The sequence below is a fragment of the Pleurodeles waltl genome, chromosome 7, assembly GCF_031143425.1.
Source record: "Pleurodeles waltl isolate 20211129_DDA chromosome 7, aPleWal1.hap1.20221129, whole genome shotgun sequence".
Lineage (NCBI taxonomy): Eukaryota > Metazoa > Chordata > Amphibia > Caudata > Salamandridae > Pleurodeles > Pleurodeles waltl.
The window spans coordinates 1296076208-1296098537 of NC_090446.1; the positions used below are offsets into that span (position 1 = coordinate 1296076208).

General features: G+C 44.3%; 1 protein-coding gene across 4 annotated transcripts in view; it reads right to left on the minus strand.

Moving 5' to 3' along the window:
• Nucleotides 1–969: 969 nt before the first annotated feature.
• The window catches only part of ZNF524 (zinc finger protein 524), a 67358-nt gene continuing 45997 nt past the window's right edge, over nt 970–22330 (minus strand). For all 4 annotated transcript variants that reach the window (XM_069200535.1, XM_069200534.1, XM_069200536.1 and 1 more), the window contains one exon: nt 970–3928. In XM_069200535.1, the coding sequence (XP_069056636.1) occupies nt 2369–3877 (1509 nt within the window). In that variant the 5' untranslated portion in view covers nt 3878–3928 and the 3' untranslated portion in view covers nt 970–2368. The remainder of the gene's footprint in view (nt 3929–22330) is intronic.

Sequence of the window (22330 nt, forward strand, 5' to 3'; positions counted from 1 at the left end):
CATTGGCATTTTTAAGGTTTGTAAATATTTTAAAATGAGGTTTATTTTTAAACTCAGCAGTTTTTCCTTTTTGGGGAAAGGGCTGCATTTAGGAAAACCTTTTCTTTACTGAGAGGTAACCATAGGCATAGTGGTCCTGACCGTAGACCCTAGAAGGCCACCATCTCTGTGATGGCCTCTAACCAGAGTGAGTCGCAATTTGCAACCTACCTCATGAATATTTAATGAGCCAGATTGGATCGCAGCCCACTCAAAATCCTATTCGTGCATAGGTCTATTTGCAAGAACACTTTCTGAACACAAATTGCAATCATTACTTGTGATCAGAAAGTACACACATCTGCCTCTTTATTCCTAAAATGCAGACTTCTGTCTAGTGTGTCGCAAACTAAAGTGACCAAATCACATTCAACATCAGTAATTTTTGTGTTCAACATCAGTAATTTTTCTGTTTGTACGAAAGGCTGTATATAAAGCCTGCAATGGTGGCTGCCTTTCCGTTTGCTATAAACATTTAGGGCCTGATGTAATTATTAATACAGAGGACAGTCCACTGTTGAAATTCCTTCCACCTCCCCTTTTCAACGGTACAGGAATTTCAGCCGGTGGACGAGAGGGATTTACCTGAGAACTTAGAGGAAGTGAGTGTGCATTGTTTTCAGACGCTTCGTCAAAAAGATGTCCTAAGATCACATATCACCTAGCTTCTTTCATACTGTGTCAGAGTTTTACCAGACAGTTACAAACAACTCCTGAAAGCTGCAACAGCAGCACAATCAACGTTTTTTTACCTTCCTCTCGAACGTTCAAGCACTGTATTATTCATTGTAGACATCTCATCTTGGCGCTCGGTTAGAAATATTCTGCCATTGATTGCAACCTTGGCATCACTATAGATAAAGTGCAATTTTGCTCTAGACTGGCAAATGTCTCAGAAACCCCTGCAACACCTAGTCAAAAAACGCAGCTCTAAATCTAACAGCTCTTCTAATTTGTGAATTGGCTAGTAAGGTCACAATCACTGTTTGAAGATAGTCTGATCATTGGAGAAAGGGTGAACTTGTGATCTAGTTACACACCTTGGAAGGCTTAGTTCATGTCTGCGTATCAACATCAAGACACCTATGTAGTGTTTTTTGCGCATACACTTTAAAACAACCTGATTCTTGAAAAACACAATTGTTGTTAAGTTTACCAGTGGCTGCTGCGATATTTTATTTACTGATAAAAATGCAGGACTGGAGGATGAAACTATCTGGACAAAGGAGAGAATGTTGATAAATATTCCTGGGAAGATCTAGATGGTAAGAAGGAGAGCTGATGAGGGATGAGAGGGTGGAGCAAAGTTGTGAAGCACCTGTATGAGTTGGAAAAATTGGACATAAATGACAGCAGAGTTCACAGAGTGCAGAGCCGGCTGCATAATTCAAACACGGTGTACATAATTGCCTGTATTTCCAATTTCCTCCACATATCCAGGACTGAAAAGATTTTGCTGACCCACTGTGATAATCAAAACCTAAACAATATCCAGCGAGTTATACGTCTGAGGGATACTTTGTTCTGCATTAGCAGCATGGGATAAAGCTTTTGTAAACTTCTGGGCAGCACACTGGAATCGTCCATTGTTCATCAGGTCATGTTTTGATTTCGCAGGGTCGTGAATAATTTAAATACAATAAGTTGTGGGTTAAATTAAAAGAGTAGTTCATGAGTGCTCAGAAAACAGGTTCATATTTCGTCTGTTCTTAGACTAAGATGCTGAGGACAATGTTTTTTTTTAAAAGGAGACACCCCACAATGTCCAGTCTATCTCACATCCACCACCATTACATTTCGGGACCTGCAATTCCATTTTCAAGGGTAGGTCCTACAGATAGCAAAGGCCAAGGGTTTACCAAGGGGTAACCAACCAGATCAGTAAGCACATCACAAAAGGCAATAAAACCTAGGCTGAAACCTTGAACAACAAACTTTCCAGCAAAGATGAGCTTTAAAGGAGGAGACACGAGGATAGTGATGAAGAACAAATAAGGTATGTGGTCCCGGAGCGATTAGCTGGAAGGGGTTGCTGGGATTGGTTCCCCGTCAAATTTAGTGCATATAAGATTTGCCTGGAGTAATTTCACACTTTGAAATTAATTTACTCTTTCTCATATGCGACTTCTCCCTCTGAGTTGAACACTTTCTTCAAAGACTGAATTGCGAATACCAGTATTTTGTTTGGTGGGGAGTTAAAATCCTAACCTAGTTGTTAAGGAAGTGACAGCACATCCTTTTCAAGTGTTCCATTTAAAAGATGTCCTTAGCTCACGTATTGTCACATGGCTTCCATCAATGAGAAAAACTGCCTATTTTAAAATAATGTTTAATTCGGTGAAGAAGAAGAGCTTGGTGTAGAAGAGGATGGGGGTTTCTGATTATTGTCACTCAGTGCCTGATCACTGCTCGCCTTCTTGTCCTCCTCTTCATCTGCTGTCTCTGTAAAGGCCTCCCCCCAGTCACTCAGGTTGTCACCATCCTGCTGGAAGAGGTTGTCCAAGGTGTGCTTCCTCCTGATGTGCCGGCGGAGCGTGTTGCGTTCAGTGAAACGCAGGTGGCAGAGTTCACACTGAAATGGCTTCTCACCTGTGTGCACCCTTTGGTGCCGGTGGAGCTCACCAGATTCCCGAAACCCTTTCTGACAGATTGGACACAGAAAGGGGCGTTCACCCGTGTGAATGTGCTTGTGCCGCTGCAGGTGAGAGGAGCGCTTGAATGTTTTCCCACATGCTTTACACTCAAATGGCTTGTGCTCAGAGTGAGTAATGCTGTGGCGCTCCAGATCTGACAGGTACAGGAATGTCCTGTAGCACACGAGGCAGTAATGGAGCTTTTTAGGGGCTGCTGGCTTCTCGTCAGCTACTGCGGCACTTTCAGCTTTTGGCTTATTCTCCATCTCTCTCTTCATCATGGTGTAGGGAACACCCTGGTCATCAATCAAAAGAAATCGACTCTCTGGTGTGAACTTTTGATCACTACTTTTCTCAGATTCGCTTGGGAGGGCATTCTCCTCACTTCCAGAAACTGAGGAGTTAACTTGTGCCGCACAACTGTTGAGCACCACCTCATGACTACTGGAGGGATCCGAAACTGATCTGTTATTTTCAGTGGAATGTTTTACGTTTGGGTTCGCTTTAGTGCGATAGGGTCCTCGCAGCTTGCTGCTTGTTGCTGAAGGTGTACTCTGCACAGAGGACATCGTGGGAGGCTTGTCAGGGTCATCCTTCAGTGACGCAATCAATTCATTGCTGCAGTGGTTGAACACTGGCTTCTGAGTAATGTCCTGGATGGGTTCAGACACCGGACTCTTGATTGTCAATAGAGAGTTCAGCATGGGGCTAAACACAGCCTTAGGCTTAGTATTAAGTTCTTTCTTTAATTTGCAGAAGTCTGATGTTGTCACTAATGCCGCAGAGGACTCTTCATTACGTGTCTTCCAGCCTTGATAGGTTTTAATGTTCTGGTTGCGATAACCTGGAAAACTGTATGCCCCTTGGGAGTCTTCTTTACAAGCGGTCCATTTGGGTACAAGAGGGTAGCTCGTGCTTCCTAATAGTTTCCAGATGGCTTTTTTCTTTGGCTGAAAATCTGGAACTTCAGACATACCATCCCGTTCGTGTTTGTTGGAAGGTTCCACCTTCACGGCCTGAGGTTGCCCAGCAACAGCCTCATCTGCTCTAAATACAGATTTGGATGCCATATTGCAATCTGGCGACTCCTCTACCTTCCGTTTAGAGCAGACAGTCGGGGCTGGTCTGCCCCATTCCTCGCTATCCCATGAAGGCTCAGTTTTCCAAGGCTGGCGAGGCCCTTGACTTTGTCTGGCTGGTTCCATCTGTGAGCCCTTGTGACTACAGGATATCCAAATTCATCTACAGGTCCATAACTTCAAATAAAAAAGAGAAAGGAGTTAGAAAATAAACCACAAGAACACAGATTTTAAATTTCATATAGCTCCTTAAAAGTGCCATTTTATAGATTTTCACACATACTATACAACGTTAATACATATTTCCTTAAGTTATTATGTAGTATACCTTTGACATGTCTGTATCATACACAGTGCAAACCCAACCTCTTTTTGTGGCAACCAACTAACTTTGGTCCTTTTAAGGTGCTAGCTCTATGAAACAAGCATCTTAATATGTCGGTTGTGTGCCAAGCAGCACCTCTTCACAATGTTTTCACTCCTAGATATCACTTTGAAATACCAATACCCGATCAAAATGTACAGTTTATGTTGTATCAGCACTAATGAGATGCCTGGCGAGCCATCCTCTTCAACGTGTATGTAGCATCTTTTAAAGATATCTGTACACCAAATACATTCAATACATTCTAAACCTAATGACGAGCATGAAGTTCAACAAGTACTGCATAGATATGCAGATCCTAATTACAGAATTACAGATGGTAAAGGTTGGAACAATAATGTAATCCAGCAAAGTCAGTTCAATGACGTGCTGCTAGGTGGAAAGTGGAAAGTAACATAACTTGATTTGATACAAAAGAGTGAATTAATTAAACCTATAGGGATCAGTTTATCCTCCTGTAGGCCTTTAAATACTTTCCCCACCAGGATACGTTTGGAACAGTGACCACTGCCCCAGTACTATCTAGGGGTGCTGCTGGGAACTGCATACTTCTGGATCCTCAAATTAAGATTTCCAATCTTTGAAAAGAGAATATTCAATCCAGATATTTCTCTCACACTATTCCTATTCAAAAATAGCTTCCCTAGCATATCAAATAGCATTTGCAATGCAATAGGTCTTGCATTTGCTTGAGTTAGAGCTACTGGCATTGTAAATTCATAACTGGACTTTTCTTCCCACATAACTTGAAAATGAAGTGTAAAACATTAGTTGACATTAGCGAGCTGATTCCAAACGCCCTGGCTGACATGATCGCGAAGGAGAGACATAAAAGGAAAAAGAAGTTTGCTCACAGTCAAACATATCATCAATCGTGCAATTATCTATGTAACAGGGTCAGTCTGCAAGGCGGTAACAAAACCTCCCCAAGGAGAGACAAACGTATAGGCATTTCCAATGATAACAAAGGATTTTTTAAAGGTAAGCCCATGAACGAGTGAAACTGTGGGCGTGAGGTGGGCGTGGTTAAAATTCCACAATTCTTAAAACAGGTCAAAGCGCTTGCCCACTCAACCTAAAAACTGTTTCAAAACTGCTGAAAAGTCAATCTATTTGTGGATTCCATAACAACTCACCAAGCATCACTAGCAGGTTTAGCCACTTGGGGTCATGCTCTGAAAAAAACAGAGATTCAGATAGAAAATCCCCTCTGCCGCAACAGTCTGAAAACGGCAGTTATTAAACAGTGACATTTCACTCACATCCGTACTTCCTTTCATAACAGAAACAGAAAAAATCCTCCTCTCAAACTGGCCTCAAGCTAAATAAGCCTATCCCATTCACCAGCAGTGCAGTGCAATAATGGAAAAGAACTCTTGTCATTAAGGTCTTTTGGTGCTATATCCATCCCTTTGTGACAATAGATAGCATTTTAGGTTTCTATATTTTATTTACATTGTAATACCAGTGCAGGTCTAAACTCTCTGTATGCATAACTTGCATCAAGCACTTTCAGTCCTGGTCTAGAAGCAAGGTGTAAATGAGTCTTTTTATTTCAGGCATCGACAGGAAGCTAGGTTTGATGGCAATGCCTATTATTTAGCCAGCAAGATTTACGCTGTTCGGTGAGATTTGTTTATCATACGTAACAGAATCTGTGATGTGTAATACCTAAGAATCCTAATGTCACCACAGATGTGAAGCCGCCATGGTGAACATAATTTGAACACTGTTAGGATTTCGTGCACACATCAAGCTAATATTACATACTTTACAAATTAGCAGATCCTTTACTGAATTGTTATATTCAAAACCAAAACTGTATTTTTCCGTTAGGAATCTTAAGGTACTGTGTTTCATGGAGTATCTCCAGCGGCTACTAAAGAGTGGATCAAGGACCTGCAGTTGAACAGAGATGATCTGTAAATATATGCAGAAGAGACAACGAATGTACATAGCAAAAGAGAAGGCTGGATCTAACATTTTGGAGTATGTGCCTCTTTTCTTTAATTGAATGAAAGAGAAGAATGTTGGGATTGAACATGACCAGCAAGTGGGCCTCAGACAACCCAGCAACAACCAATGACTGAGGGACATACTGGCAAAAATGTCCTTATTCTTACAGAAGGAGATGCTTATGATAGAACTGAGGAGACAAATATCCCTGCAAATATAACACAGCAATATTTCACATGCCTAAGTTTCAACCCAAGGGACCTTAGCAACAAGAAAAAAGTATAAGTGGGGTGTACAACGTAACATCAACATTACAAAAGTGGAACTTGGTAGGAGGCATGGAAAGTAGATACTGGAAACTTGCTGATGACTAATGCTTATTTAGATCTGTGCAGGACAAAGGGTTCTTAGTTGTTGAAAAGTCAAACATACAGAAAAAGGGGAAGTTCAAGAGATTATGGTAAGAACTGAGCTCTCCGCTAGCTAAAGATACAGCCCAACACAGGATAAGCAACAGGAATGCATAAAATATGCACATTTTGCCATAGGAATGACAGCCGCAGAACTATTGATATGGTCGCCCCTAGAGGTGTGCATGAAGAGAAATAGAAAATGGCTAGCTTAGTGCTTTCTGTGCAATTGTATTCAGTGGAGAGAGGGAATAGCAAGGGATTCATTTTAAATGCAAATGCCATGTAACAAGTAAAACAAAACTGAAACGTGGCCAAAATTCAAGGTTATTACAAAAAATTATATGGGGCGGAATTTTCTGGTCAAATGCCTTCAAAGAAGATAACTACAAAGTGTTCTTTTGATTTTACATACATGCATCTAATAGAACTAAAGCATGCATTGTGCAGTGGAGGCTCAAGGTTAATCATCAGAACAGAAATTTATATTTCTGATGTTGTACATAGTACACATCACCAAATTGATGTGAACTCTCCAACCCAAGAGCCAGCAACAACAACATCACACCCTCGCAAGACCTCTGCGACTCACTCGCCTCATTCTTCCACCGCAAGATTGCCGACATACACAACAGCTTCGGCACCCACACCACGCTCCCATCCACCGAACCAACACCCCCTACAGCCACCCTCCGCACCTGGACCCCCGTCAGCACTGAAGACACCACCCACGTGATGAACACCATCCACTCTGGCTCCCCAGCCGACCCATGTCCACACCACATCTCCATCATCGCACCCCAACTCCGGAACATCATTAACTCCTCCTTCGCATCCGCCACCTTCCCAGAAAGCTGGAAACATGCGGAGATCAGCGCCCTCCTAAAGAAGCCCACCGCGGACCCCACGGACCTCAAGAACTTCTGCCCCATCTCGCTCCTCCCGTTCCCCGCCAAAGTCATCGAGAAGATCGTCAACAAACAACTAACCGCCTTCCTCGAGACAAACGACTCCCTCGACCCATCTCAGTCAGGTTTCTGAGCACACCACAGCACAGAGACTGCCCTCATCGCAGCTACCGACGACATCAGGTCCATGCTCGACAATGGGGAAATGGCTGCCCTCATCCTCCTCGACCTCTCGGCCGCCTTCGACACTGTCTGCCACCGCACCCTAACTACACACCTCCACCACGCCGGTATCCAAGGAAAAGCCCTGGAATGGATCACCTCCTTCCTCGCCGACAGATCCCAGCGAGTCCGCCTTCCTCCCTTCCACTCAGCAGCCACCAAGATCATCTGCGGCGTTCCCCAAGGCTCCTCGCTCAGCCCCACCCTCTTCAACGTCTACATGAGCCCCCTCGCAGGCATCGCACGCCAACACAACCTCAACATCATCTCCTACGCTGACGACACCCAGCTGATCCTCTCCCTCACCAACGAACCCGCCACCGTCAGAGCCAGCCTCCAGGAAGGAATGAAAGACGTCACGGAATGGATGAAGCTCAGCCGGCTGAAGCTGAACTCGGACAAGACGGAAGTCCTCATCTTCGGACCATCCCCCTCCGCCTGGGACGACTCCTGGTGGCCCCCTGCTCTGGGCACCGCCCCCAAGCCCACAGACCACGCACCCACGCAACCTGGGCTTCATCCTGGACTCCTGCCTCACGATGACCAAGCAAGTCAACACCGTCTCATCATCCTGCTTCAACACCCTGCGCGTGCTCTGAAAAATCTTCCGGTAGATCTCCTCCGAAACCAGAAAAACGGTCACCCAGGCCCTCGTCACCAGCCGACTGGACTATGGGAACGCCCTCTACGAAGGAACCACAGCCAAACCTCCGAAAAGACTCCAGCGCATACAGAACGCCTCAGCACGTCTCATCCTGGACATCCCCCGCCACAGCCACATCTCCGCTCACCTAAGAGACCTGCACTGGCTCCCCGTCAGCAAGAGGATCACGTTCAGGCTCCTCACCCACGCACACAAAGCCCTCCACGACATAGGCCCCAAATACCTCAACAACCGCCTCACGATCTACACACCCACCCGCCAGCTCCGATCCGCTAGCCTCGCCCTCGCCACTGTCCCACGGATTCACAGAACCACCACCGGGGGAAGATCCTTCTCCTACCTAGCGGCCAAGACATGGAACTCCCTCTCCACCCACCTACGGCTGACCCAGGACCATCTCTCCTTCAGGAAGCAACTCAAGACCTGGCTCTTCGAGCAGTAGCAGCACCCCCCTCCCAGCGCCTTGAGACCCTAGCGGGTGAGCAGCACGCTTTACAAATTCTTTGATTGATTGATTGATTGATTGAACCATAGCATGTTTGATGGAAGAGGATCCTACTGTGGCGGGGAACCACAGCCCAGTCAAGGGACCAGAATGAGACTGATCTGGGTGTGGGCACGGGATATTAAAAAAAAGTCATAGAGTATTTAATTAAGGCTATAAAGGACTTAAAAGATTTCAGACACTTAGAGAGTACAACATTAAGAAGAAAAGGCTATAAATCCTTTGCACATGTTCACAAATCCTTGTTCAGGATTGAGCAGATTCATATCTCATGAGGCCTTAGTGGTGAACCAAAAGAATCAGAATTTCAAAGCATGCTCCTTTTTTCGTGACACTGCCTCCCTTCCCAATGAAAGTGAGAGATAACAGAAGAAGTGGTTAGACAACTGTTTTGGGATGAAGCCAATGGGACAAAGGTGCTCAAAACATTGAGCTTCCATCTCGAGTTGAATTAAAAGTAGGGCATTTGTCACCATATGGGACATCCTTAAGATTGCAGTCTAGAGCAGGTAGACTGCCAAAGAATCAGGAATGAAACACTCTAGTTTATTAATATAAACCAGATTAGACAGGGATCTGATGATCAAGGAGTTAAGGTGAGAAACAACTGGGTAGAAATAAAAAAACATGATGCAGTTATGATAAAAAAAACAAAGGCCAACTAAACCTAATACTGATAAAGAAATCAGAACATTCACGCCTCACCTTAAGCCAAGAATCTACAAAAGAGCAGTAAGATACATGCTGTACCAGCTCAACGATTAAAAGCTAGTACCATCTGAGAAACTAATTGAGAGCGTTTAATTTCTATGTTTCATGCAGTTCGCATTTACTCTTTACCAGCTAAGTTTCATTTATTCCTGTTTATTAGTTGTCCCGTCTATGTGTAGTTCTGTTTATGAGAAATGCTCATCTGTTCACATACCTCTAACCACCAATTGCTCCTGCCATTCAGAAACAGCTGAATAGTATTATTTTGGATGTCCTTTAATAGCTCAAGGCTTGTTTACTTTATAGGAGGGGACACCTGATATTAGCTGAAGTCGGCAGGAAATTCCACCGAGGTGTGTGTTTTTTACTCTGAAAAGTCCCAGTCTGGGTCTTATCTAATTAATGCTAAAATTGAGAAGTCCAAAAAAGTGGTTGGTAAATCTGTCAGGAACATGCAAAGCCACATATTTTCAAGGATGTGTGCACAATATTTTGTGTTTTCTGACTCATCTGTTTCAATTACAACCAATGATGTCTTGAACATATAAATATTGTGTGCATGTTTCATTCAGCAGAGTTGCTGGACTGATGTGTACTGGGCTGTCTACAGTGAGAAATTATTTTCCACGTCTGCATTCTGTCCTATTTGTGAGCAGTGACATTATTTATGCTTTCTCCACTGGAGTTCACTACTGAGATAGACAAAATCAGTCTAGCCAGATTCACTATACTACGGTCCAGGGGCCGGTTCAAGGGCAAGGTCTGATATATACACACCCAGAGGGATTGCATTTCCCGGAGTCAGCACCAACTGACCATCTAACCCTGAGACACAAGACTGATTTCTTGCTCTCTCTTTGAACTATTGTGATCGCAGGAGTCAAGATCAGGTAAGATTGAAATCGCAGAGGTTTCTCCTTTGTTTTGTTATGATGTATTAATTAATCAACAGTCTGTACTGCAAACGCGGTTCAAAGCCCCCAAAACAAGAAGGGGTTAGAGTCCCCAACAAAATAGTATGAGTTGGAGTCCCCAATAAAAAGTAGGGGTTAGAGTCCTCAACAAACTAACAGCAATTAAAAACCCTAAGAAGGTGGTGGAAGTTAGGTGCTTTGTTTTTCCTGTGAATAATGATGTTAAATTACCGATCTATATAACAATTCCTGGATTTGTTCGTGTGACACCACCACCAAAAGGTTTGCCTGCTTTTGAAATAATGACGCAAAAGGCCATCAATCAGGACTTTTTTTGAAACAGTGTAATTACTACAATATGGAAAATTCAGACTTACAGTTCCAGGCTACAGGCATGTTTGCCTTTGATAAATTAGATTACCTTGGCAAAACATTGTACACACTAGGTAAGAAAAAGATAAGATTAACACAATTTGAAATATTAAATATATGGAAGGAGTATGCCAGGCAGTGATTGGTAAAGCAAGCCATGGCAAAAGAGAGAAGAAAAAGAATAATACAGAAGTGGCCAATGAAATAAAAGACAAAAAGAGAGGAACAAGGAAGGCAGGATGAACTAATAGAAGAAAAATGTTACCCAACCAAGCCGCTGGCACCATAGGAGCCAGAGTCAGAGAAGGGAGACATTATTATAGAGGGGTTACTAAATAGAACAATATGTCATCCTCCATATGAAAGACTAAGGTAGATAGAAAACAAAAAGACAAAAGTGAATCACATGTACAGTCTAAAACTTCAAGATTATTTACACTAGTTACATCTCCCAACAACCTAACTGAGAGGTCTAAATATTAGCAGGTACTGCATTGTCCACCACTGTTATTTTCATTGTCAATGTGATATGCAATGGCATTGGGGGATGATGTTGAAAAAGTAGAATTCCCTGGAGAATTTATCCATACATGTTTTAGAACACATGTGCAAACATAGATTTCAAGATTTGAAAGAGAATGGGGCCAGGGCACATGACAAGAAAGTGGAATCAAAATGTGAATGGGATATAGAGCTGCAGGATACTGATTACCAGGCTCACAACCGTCAAGTCAAATAAGAAGAAGAGGCAACATGTCTATTGATGCATTTAGTATCCACAATTGAGAAGATAAAACAAGTATGTATTGATGGCCAGTTTCCAATGCAAGAAGTGTCTATGTTTTAATGCTACACAGCCTGTGTTTCATTTATACACACCTTGAATTAAGGCAGAGCTATTAGCTTTCGCAAAAGACTATCCAAATATTAAGCAAAATAAAGTATAATGGAATACCCACACAGGAAAGGATACTAAAGATAGCACAATTGACAATAAGGGACTTAGATCAGATGTTTTCCATCATCTTGCCAGCAGAGAGATGAAAAAAAAGTATAAAGAGGAACAACAGGTAGTAACGTGTCATAATGCAACATTAAAAAAAAGAGAAAGGATGGCGTGACCACACATGATGAAATACACAAACATGAAGGATGTGCCCTTGTTGTTCTTACTCAGAAACATGGTCATAACAAAAGACCATGTGTATATGTGTATATCATTAGAGGTCTTCCAAACTGAGAGATACAGCAGCTGCAGCAGTATCAATACAACAGACTGAAACTTATTAGGATATTAGGAAATACATGTCATGTATACATTGTACATGCTGTTGGTATGATTTTGAACAAAACAAAGACACAGCATTTAACTAAAGTTTAACTGCCACATTATGAGTTACAATTCTATGCCCTCCAATCTTATTCTGCATCAATGCACCACCTTGAACCCAGCCATCATTATGCCCCTGAATAAGGAGACAAAGGATTTACCACATGACTGTGTCTTGATAACTGAAAAACAGACTAAAGGACAAAATAGCGGATGTTCCCCTTTCAGGAAAGAGATTTGGAGCTGTAAGTAGATGGGTCCTGTTTTAAATTGCCAAACAGGGATACTAACGCTGCCACAGTAAAAAATGTTGTTGAAACATGTGAAACTACGCAAATTTTCACACAAGCAGCAGAGATCATCACATTGACTACTGCATGTGAACTAAGTAAGGTGCTGATTGTAAATGTGTATAGTGATAGTATGCATACGGAGTAGCCCATAGCTTTGGAAAACTGTGGCAAGAAAGAGGGTCTCTCACATCCACACAAGAGAACTTAAAAAATGGTCAGCTTATTATAAAATTGTTGAACGCATGAATGGATCTTGTGTTTAATGTGTTGAAAATGTATCCTGTACACTTAAATCCCCAAGATTTACAAAAGTCAGCAATCCCCCAGGATATACAAAAATGGCAAAAGGAAGGAACATTATTAAATGATATTTTGGTAGGATCTGGGGGAAGAATAAGATTGCCTGATGCAATGGTTCAAAATATGGCACTAACTATACACAAACCCGTTCTTTTGGGTAGGGATGCAACGTGCAGGCATTTCTCACAGTTTTGGTACAAACAGAACGTTTGCAAACATGTTGAAGCTGTATATCAAACATGCATGACTTGTGGACTGCATAATGCTGGAAACGGATTAGCAACAGAAAGAGGACATTTTATACCATTTGAGGCCCCTTTTAAACATTTGCAAACTGACTATATTGAGATGTCTCCAACAAACAGATATTATTATGTACTGGTGGCCTGTACATTTTCTTTTTTTTAAATATCTTTTTATTGGGATTTTCATGAAAAGAACAGAAAAAGGCAGTACATTACAGTCACATAACTGATATAAGGCCTTGTTCCATTAGATCAATCAGTGAGCCATAATAAAAACTAAGTAATCCAGGGCATCGAATAATCCAAAACCATGCATTTATCAGCTCGCTTTTCTTAACCTCAGTTTTCCACCAGTCATGTTCTCCATGGGGAAGAGATTATCTCCCATTTACGTGGACAGTATTTACCTGCATATACTGTTTTTTCCACCAACATGACCAGTCCATGTCTTTTCCCCAATCAGCCACCTCTGGTACATTCCGCGCACCCCATACTCAAACTGTGTTGCATTTAGCCACTGCCAGACGTGCTAGAGAGAGGGAGGAGGGGTTGACACCCCAAATGTGTAGGATGCTGATTTGGGCTGTGTTGGGGACCTCTACGCCCAGGACTTCTTTCATGAGTCCCTGTAGCACCAACCAACAAATTTGCATTTTGGGACAGTACCACAACATATATAGGATTGTGCCCTGCTCCTCACATCCCTGGAGGCAGAGATTAGTAGGACGTCTACCCAAGGCAGGGACGTATGGGAACAGTAGGAAAGATGTAGAATGTGTAGTTGAATTAGGCGAAATCATGTTTTTATCACAACCTCCCTAAAGGCACCTGTTGCCTTCCTTCCACTCACCCCATATGCATTTTCCCACCTCAGTTGCCTATTTGGCATTCAGTTTAGATAGGGATTCTGAGGAGTTGTTAATTAATTTCTTATACATAAGTGTGATGGTACCCCTAGGTAGTGGTTCTGTCAGGATGTAGTCCTCTAAGGACGAAGATTCTTTCACTAGGGTATGTTTGGGAATGTGGGTCCTTATCACATGTCCCATTTGGATATATTTAAATAACTCAGTGGGTGCTAGCTCATATTGTGCTTGCTTTTTGGTCAAACTGAGCATGGAATTCCCTTTCCATACGTCTCCTAGTGTGGATATACCAAAGAGGCTCTACTTTTTAAATCCTAGTAGCTTCCCTACCTCCTTCAGGGTGTCGCTAGGGAGATAATTTCTATCAATTTCCCCTTCCAACACAAAAAGGCGGTGGCTGCTCTCCAGGTTTGCGCCACTGTTCGTGTGTGTGATAGTAGTGGGTCTGAGGTGGCAGACCTGTAAAGTACTATCTGTATCCTTCCTGTCTCCATGTCAATCTTTCCCGTATAAATGCCAGGTCATTCCACGTGGCGAATGCCCAATCATTCATCACTGCTAGCCGAGTGGCCCAGTAGTGTTTTCTAATGTAAGGTAAGCCAGTCCCCCATCATATACTCCATGCAGGAGTTTCTGAAGAGCTATATGGGGTGGGCCGATATCCCAGAAGAGAAGGCAGAGCATAGACTCTGTCCAACTGAAGAAGTCCCCGGGGACTCGATATGGGGTGCTCTGAAGCGCATATATCCTCCTAGGAAACGTCATCATTTTGAACACTGCCTCCCTACCCAATAGGGAGAGTGGCAACTTCCTCCAATGCTTGACATCTGCTGCAAAGTGGTCTGGGATAGGGGCCAAACTTTTTCAGTAGCTGAGGTGTGTATCAGCCATGATGTAGATCCCAGATACTTAATCCCTCTTTGGACATGGGCATAAAGATGTCTCTAACCAGGGTGGGTGCGGGGGCAGTGATCAGATGCATGAGGAACGTATCCCAGTTATTGGTGTATCTTGAGTGTTTACCGAAGATTTGACGATCTGGAAAAGTCTGGATATCATCAGGGGGTGATCAGTGACATAGAATAAGATAACATCTATGCATAGAGAAATACTCTGTTCCCATGTCTCCCTTTTGTGTATGCCTCGGACGAGGGGGCCAGGACAAACATGATTGGGGATAGCAGGCAGGCATTCCTCATCTCCCTGTGTAAGTTAAATCTGCAGGGCAATGCCCCATTTACCTTGACTTGGGTGATGGGTTCTTTTTCCAGCCTCTCCAACACACCAAACATGCAGTTCCACTCTAGGGTGTTGAATGCCATTGAGGCATCCATGGATAACACATAACAGACACCGTTGCGTCTTTTGACCCAACACCCCAAATAGTCTACAGAGGTTGAGTCTCGTCCCCTGTTCGGCATGAAACCTGATTAGGCTGGATGTATAAGGAAGGTTATTCCTTGACAAAGTCAGTTGGCTAGCTGTTTGGCTAAGATTTATATCTCTATGTTGAGAACTGAGCTGGGCTGGTAAGAGCTACACCTGTATGGGGGTTTCCATGCATTGTGGACTACCACTATTGTGGCTTGTCCCTGGTCTTCATGGAGTTGACCCATGGATTTGCATCTAACCACATCATTAGTAGCTAAGGTGCTAATTTATTAGTCAGCCACTTGTAAAGCTGAATGAAGAGGCCATTAAGTCAATTGCCTTGTCAAATTTGAGGAAGCGTAGTGCTAGGTCTATTTCACTAGGATGCATGATGGTGTCGAGGAGCAGTCGATACTCTTCCATGAGTTGAGGGGTTTGTATGTCATCTGAGATGGCCTTAATGTCAGATAATGTACAGTGCGTCTTGGTGGATTTGAGGTTCTTAGAATAGTCTGCTACCCATCCGCTACTCCTTCTGGGACCGATCTTGCCTCTCCTTCCTTAGTGGTGATCTACAGAACCAAGCAAAGGTCTTCATCTCATTTTTCCAACCAGGCCAGCAACTTACCAGATTTGCTGCCCATGTCATAGATACGTCTCTGAGTCAGTATGTGGCAAGCCTTTGCATTGCCTTGAACCAGATCTCTGCATTCCTTTTGTTTGAGCCTAAGGGAGGGTGTATTCCCTTCAGTCTCCCCCCTTGTGTCTCAACTCTATAGCTGTGATCACCACCTCTAGGGTCTCAAGCTTCTCTTTCTTCGTTTTACTCCCTGGCAATCAAGGAGTACACTTGGCCCCGGATCAGCATTTTGTATGCTAAATGTAAGCTGAATGATCCCTCATTTGTCTCGAAATATGACAAAGTCGCCAGTTCGAGCTTTTCCATCAGTGTACTATCTGTGAGGTGCTAGGCATTGATGGCTTTGGTTCTGCTTGGTCTGTTGGAGTGTTCCCACATCTCCAGCCAGACTGGTGAGTGATCTGATATTCCCCTAGCTAGGTGGCGAGTATCTGCAACTCTGGTCATGTTAGTAGTTTGGGTGAATTTATAGTCTCAGTCTTGAGAACCTGCAGTGTACACTGAGGAAGAAGGTGTATTGACGTTCCTCCAGGAGGCGGAGGCACCAAATGTAAGCTAGTCCCTGGCACCGTAACAAAGGAGGCTACAATAGGGTCCCAACATGTGGACTGAGCCTGAGAGTGTTTGTCCATGTCCTCTGACATGACTGTATTGAAATCTCCACCCATGAGCAAAAGACCATCTGGCAACTGGAGTAAGAAGTCACCCAACCCTTGAAGTGTGAGTTGTTGGTGTTGTGGTGGGATGTATACTGAGCAAATATTAATGGGAATACCTTCCCACATACTCGACTAGACCACATATTTTTCTCTTGGGGATAGGTCCAGGTTCTTTGTGGCATAAATGGGATTGAGTTTTTGAGTAGAATTCCCACACCTCTAGAGTAAGTGGTGTAGCCTGCATGTGCGGTCATGGTGTAACCGCACCTCGACATGGCTTTGTGAGAGTAACCCAGGAGATGAGTCTCTTGTAGCAGTACAAGGTCACGATTGTATTGCTTGAGATACTGGAGTATTAACCTTTCCTGAAGCCTATTAACATTCCACGACAGGGCTTTCAAGTGGGTGCGAGGGTTATACGTCACAGTGGTTTCCTGTGTGTTGGGCCCGGGTATGTGCCCCATGAAATTGGGTTACTACCCAGTGTGGTTTTCTTTGATCAGAATTGCCACTGCCCTATAATGTTAAATTGAACATTGTGTCCCCCAACAAAGCACCCCCCATTCCCTGCCACCCTGCTTAGTGAGTTAAAACTGCTCACTTTTGCAGAAATAGCAAGGTGCCTGTCACCCATCTCAACATGTTAGCAAACCCTAGAACTGGGGGTGAGACTTGCCAGACAAGGCCCTCAAAGCCTTAGTCCCTTCCATAGTGGCCCCCGCTCAGGGCTTAATAGCATGGTAAAACTTAAAATCATTAGTTCTCAATCCGTTTTCTGTGTGACAGTGGAGATCTGAACATAGCATCAGGCTTGAAAGAAAAGGAAGGGGGGGAGAAAGGAGGGTTCGGTCTCATCAGCATGTAGGGGTTGTCTGGGTTGTTTTCCCAGTTTATGCATAGCTCCAACATTGGTTGTCGCCGGCTTGTCTCACTGTGTTTCACTGTCCGCGTCCCCCTGTGTCCGGCGGGGGCTGCCCCTTCGTTTATCGACGATGGTGGGGGTCCAATCTTTTAGCCACTCCCAAGCCATCTCAGGGGGGTCAAAGTGCTATGTTTTTCCTTCAGCCAGCAGATGCATCTTGGCTGGGAAGAGCATCAGATATTTGAGCTCTTTGTCATTGTGAGCCTTCTTCACTTCGGTAAAACTGCGCCGCTGCTGCTGGACTTTGAGGGTGAAGTCTGGATATAAAGTGACCATGGTGTTCTTGAATTTAAAGTCCAGTGTGCGCCGCGCAGCCTGGAGTATGGCGTCTTGGTCTCTGTGGTTGAAGAGAGGACAGTGAGGATAAAAGTTTCACAAAGAGGTCAGCGATTGGTCCCTCTGAACCCACAGGCTACCCCCCAAAAGGCTGAGATTAGTGAGCTCGTATCTGCCTTTTATGTCCCGCAATTTTGCTTGCATGGAGGTGTTCTCTTTCTGTAGGCGGTCTATTTGTTTTTTAGTGTGGCAGTGGTGCCCGAGATGCCTGCCACTCCTTTTTCTGTGTTTTGGAGGCGGTTGTCCATTTTTTTTTTTTAATGTCAGCCCGCAACAGTGACGTCTCCACTGCCACTGAGTCAATGCTAGGCTAAAGGGTGCCCTTCACACCTTGGATGGTAGCCATAATCTCTTTAAGGTTAGGTTCCGGCACTTCTTCAGTTAGGCTCGGTTGAACATCAAGGGCCGGAGTTTCGCCATCATGTTGCATGCCTGTGGGGATTGCATATTTGTCTGTTCTGTTGTGTTATATTTGTTTGCTCACCTCAGGGGACTGCTCTGCTGTTGTGATGCTCTTTCTGAAGAAATGGGTGGCAGAGCACCACTTACCGCTGCATGCTGGACAAGGTAGAAGGAGGGGTACTAACTTGTGTCCCTCAAAGGTATATGGTCCCAATCCTGCAGCCTTTCTGTGTGACCGTCTCTGCCCTCCACTGGCTAGAGTAGGGGTCAGATTCTTAGGTTCACCAAGGGGCGGTCCCGTGAGGGTGAGGCGGGGCACCTCGATCCCATGTTGGTCCGCGGCGGCAGGCCCAATTTCGTATAGTTCTCCACCAGTCCTGCTGCGATTTCTTCCTCAGTAGAAAGCAAGGGTGTGGAGAAGGGGAGGGGAGAAAAGGGAGCCACTTATGCTCTATTCCCCAGGCATCGTAGAGAGTCTTCCTTTCGCTTTCTCCCCCTTATGGTTTCCCAAGTTGCTCCGTTCCACAGGACCTGTAAGTTACTTGAGTTACCACCTTACCGGTCATGGAGGTTGCCACGTAGAGTGTTCCCCTGGTGGCTCAAAGTGACAATAGAGTTCCCAGCGCCCCGAGGCCACCTCTCCTGCATCACCTTTGATCTTGGGGCCCTCGTCCCCAAAGCAATGCACTTCAAGAAGTTCTCGCCACCCCCCAAACTCCGTACTCTGCAAGGCTCCTGGTATCTCAGGGTCTGTCCTCGGTGGCCTGTACTGTCTCCTGGATGCTTAGGTGGGCACACACAACAGTCATCTCTAGAGGGCCTCCCTCTTGCTGGGCACACCTCTGTTAATTTTTGTTGGATTCTAACGCCAGAGGCATGGCAGGGTCAGCCATCTGCACCCCTCTCCCATCCCCCCGGAGGCTGTAGAGTCCTAGGGTGCATAGGGGTCTGCTCCTTTGATGTAGGCAGTGGTGGAGGGGGACTGGGAAGAACACATCTAGGATCATCGTTTGCAGCTGCGGGCCTGCCTCTACAGGCCCTTTTACAGGCCCGGCCAGCTGCCACCCGCTCCAGTCAAGATGGCCACTGCGCTTGGTCACCAATCTCTTGTCGACAGAATGGCTCCACGTTGCGCTCCCTGACTCAGAATCACTTGTTCTTGATGTCTGTATGTACCCGGGCTTGCCGGGCAGACTCGTGCTCCCTCCATCCACCACCGCTGTTGTCTTGGTCTGCCACTTTGGCACTGCGACCTCAGATGCTGCAGGTTGTTACCGTTGCTGCCCCCCAGCCAATCGTTACACAGGGGGGTCTCAATGCCTTGTCTGCTCATCTTGTATTGACTGGTTTGAGTGGGGGTGAGGGTGAGGGTGAGGGCAGATGATGGCTGGATGGTCAGATGGGGTGGCACGGACCTGGGAGCCTCGCTAGATTGCGACAGCCATGTTGGGCTGCTGGCCATGACCCCTAGTCTGTATGTTTTCAGGCTGGATAGAAGCCTACCGCACTAAGTTGAATGATGTCATTAGTGTTGCAAAGAACTTGTTAAAGGAACTATTTTCAAGGATGAGGCTGCTTAAAATATGATTGTTAGACAATGTACTGTTTTTTTATTTATTTGTTTAAAAAAGTGATGAACTGGGTGACCAAAGCCTTAGCCATCAAGCAGAAGTTCCATTGTGTATATCCACAAGCAGTGGGTGCAGTGGAGAAAAGGGATGGCATAATGAAAGCCAAAATGTGAGCTGAAACAACCCTGACATGGGTGGACGCTCTGAGTATGCATAGTACACCTGGTTCAACAAATAAACTGAGCGTCATGAACTCTTCACAGGGCCCCTGATGCCTGCCTGGGAGGATCCCTAACATGCTGCAACATTGCATTTGCCTAATGAATTGCTAAGAGACTATTGTATTGACTGAGCAAGTACAGATTTTGCACTATGAGGTGTAGGAAGCCTTGCCAGAACCTCTGGAGACCTCAGGGCATGATCTCAACCATGGTGAGAGGGTCCTAGAAAGAAATAGGTTTTAAAAAAACAAACTGTCTGCAGCAGAGGTTGATAGCTCTGGTGCAAATTCTTCTGCTGAACAACACTGGAGTAAAATGTACTAACTATAAACACTTGATACATTCCTCTCTTGTGAAGAGGGCACCTGCATCAACGTGTCACGAACAGTCTGAATGCGGACCAGATTTACCACAAACAGTGAATACCATCAAACCCTGATATAATTCGAGACCAAAAGTGCAAAGGAACCATAAGGAATAAAAAACAAAATTGATAAAGTAAGTTCTAGGAACCTCTTTGGGCCTTATACCTACATATTTTTGGGAAATCATGAATGGCGAAAGAAAAAAGCAGAAAGAACTAAAAAGGAAAAATTCTACTAAATCTGCTTGTATTACATTAGCATTTTTGATGTGTTGTTTAATCATCTGTGCCATATTCATCTATGAAATATTAAAGCCCATTACATCTACTACGTCATCTCCCATGATCACCGCCTTGAGGAATATAAAGACAATGCTGCTATTTATACTATGAATGCTTACCACAGGGAAAGAACATTTTAAGAGTGTTGGATTTGGTTGAAACTCCCCGCAACAGTAGGAAAAGGAATGCCTTTTTTACATCTTTCTTTGTTATTTGATGATTCATGTTTTATTAAATAGAAAATGGTTATTACTTGTGTTCCAAGAAGCAAACAGACTCACTTATGAAACCTATATCGAGAAACTGTAATTAAACCTGGTTGTAATAATTATTAACAGAGGCCAGTGATAATAAAAGGAAGGATTCAGCATCCAGAGAATTCTTAAATTTTACTACAAATATCTAGGAGATCTAGGGATTTGCTTATGCAGTTAAAGAACTCAGAAATAGAAGACACCAATATTCCATATCTTATGTTATCAGATAACACACTAGTAAAACTATGTATACATGCCATTGGGTCAGAAACATTACAGAAGTCTGTCACACTGGGGGGCGGTGTATGTAATACTACGCCCTGAGAATTATGAACCCCTATCCACCAGCTTTTACACTGCACATGCACCGCCATGTAAAAGCTGGCAGAGACGGGATGCAAGGGGCCCCATGGAGACCCCTGCACTACCCATGTACTTGGCATGGGCAGTGCATGGGCCCCCCATGGACAGCTATGTTGCGCTTTTCACCCTGCGCACCGCAAACATTGCCGCCAGCTCGATTACGAGCTGGCGTCAATGTTGTGGGCTGTTTCCCCCCTGGGCCTGTGGGAAGAAACTCGGTTTCCGCCAGTTGACCCAGCGGAAAACCCGTAATAGGGGCCGAGGGACCTGACAGCAGGACTTCGGTGGACGTCCTTTTCTGCCCACCAAAGTCAAAATGAGGGCCTGAAATTATTGGATATGTGGAGTGAAAGCTTATACCTGGCTACTTTTAAATTGAGCGGTACTTTTTACCTTAGAATCGTATTTCCCTGTGTCAGCTATCACAGGAGAGCCAGTATGAAGTATCAGATGGTGGATTTCAAATGAGTGAGGGGAAAAAGGGAAAAACAAGATTCAGCTGGAAAAAAGGTTTCTGACCTTGCAAAGGTTATCTTTATACCTTGGATAGGGATATCGCTCAATTCTATTGAAGTCAGGAGAATGGCTGGAATGGCTAAGATTGCAGGAGGTAACAATAAATGAAACATCAGTGGGAATAGCTAATCTAATGGTAGACATAGATGCAGTACATATAGTAACTTTACAAAATAGGATGTTTTTACACATGATGTTAGCAGAAAAGGGTGGTGCCTGAATACTGTGGGCACTGAATGCTGTGTATTTATTCCAGACAATGCCCCTAATGTCTATAAGGCTAAAAAATGTGCAAAGAAAAAAACAGTTGATGGACGGAATGCTGAACAATGCAAACATTCAACCGCCAGTCATAAAGATTTGGGTTTAATTCATTGTTTTTTTGCCCACCACGCCACCCCAGTTTGGATCCCGCCATATGCGAATCAGTCTTGACACTGCTCCCCATGGGAACAGTCCAGCCCGAACTGTCAAGCGAGGTACTCCCTGGACCAGATCAGTTTCGGGTTATCACCTCTCATCAGCCAGGCTAACTTGAATCCAGTGGTGCAGTGAGCATGGGACCCACGTCTAGGCATACCCTTCTGACTTACA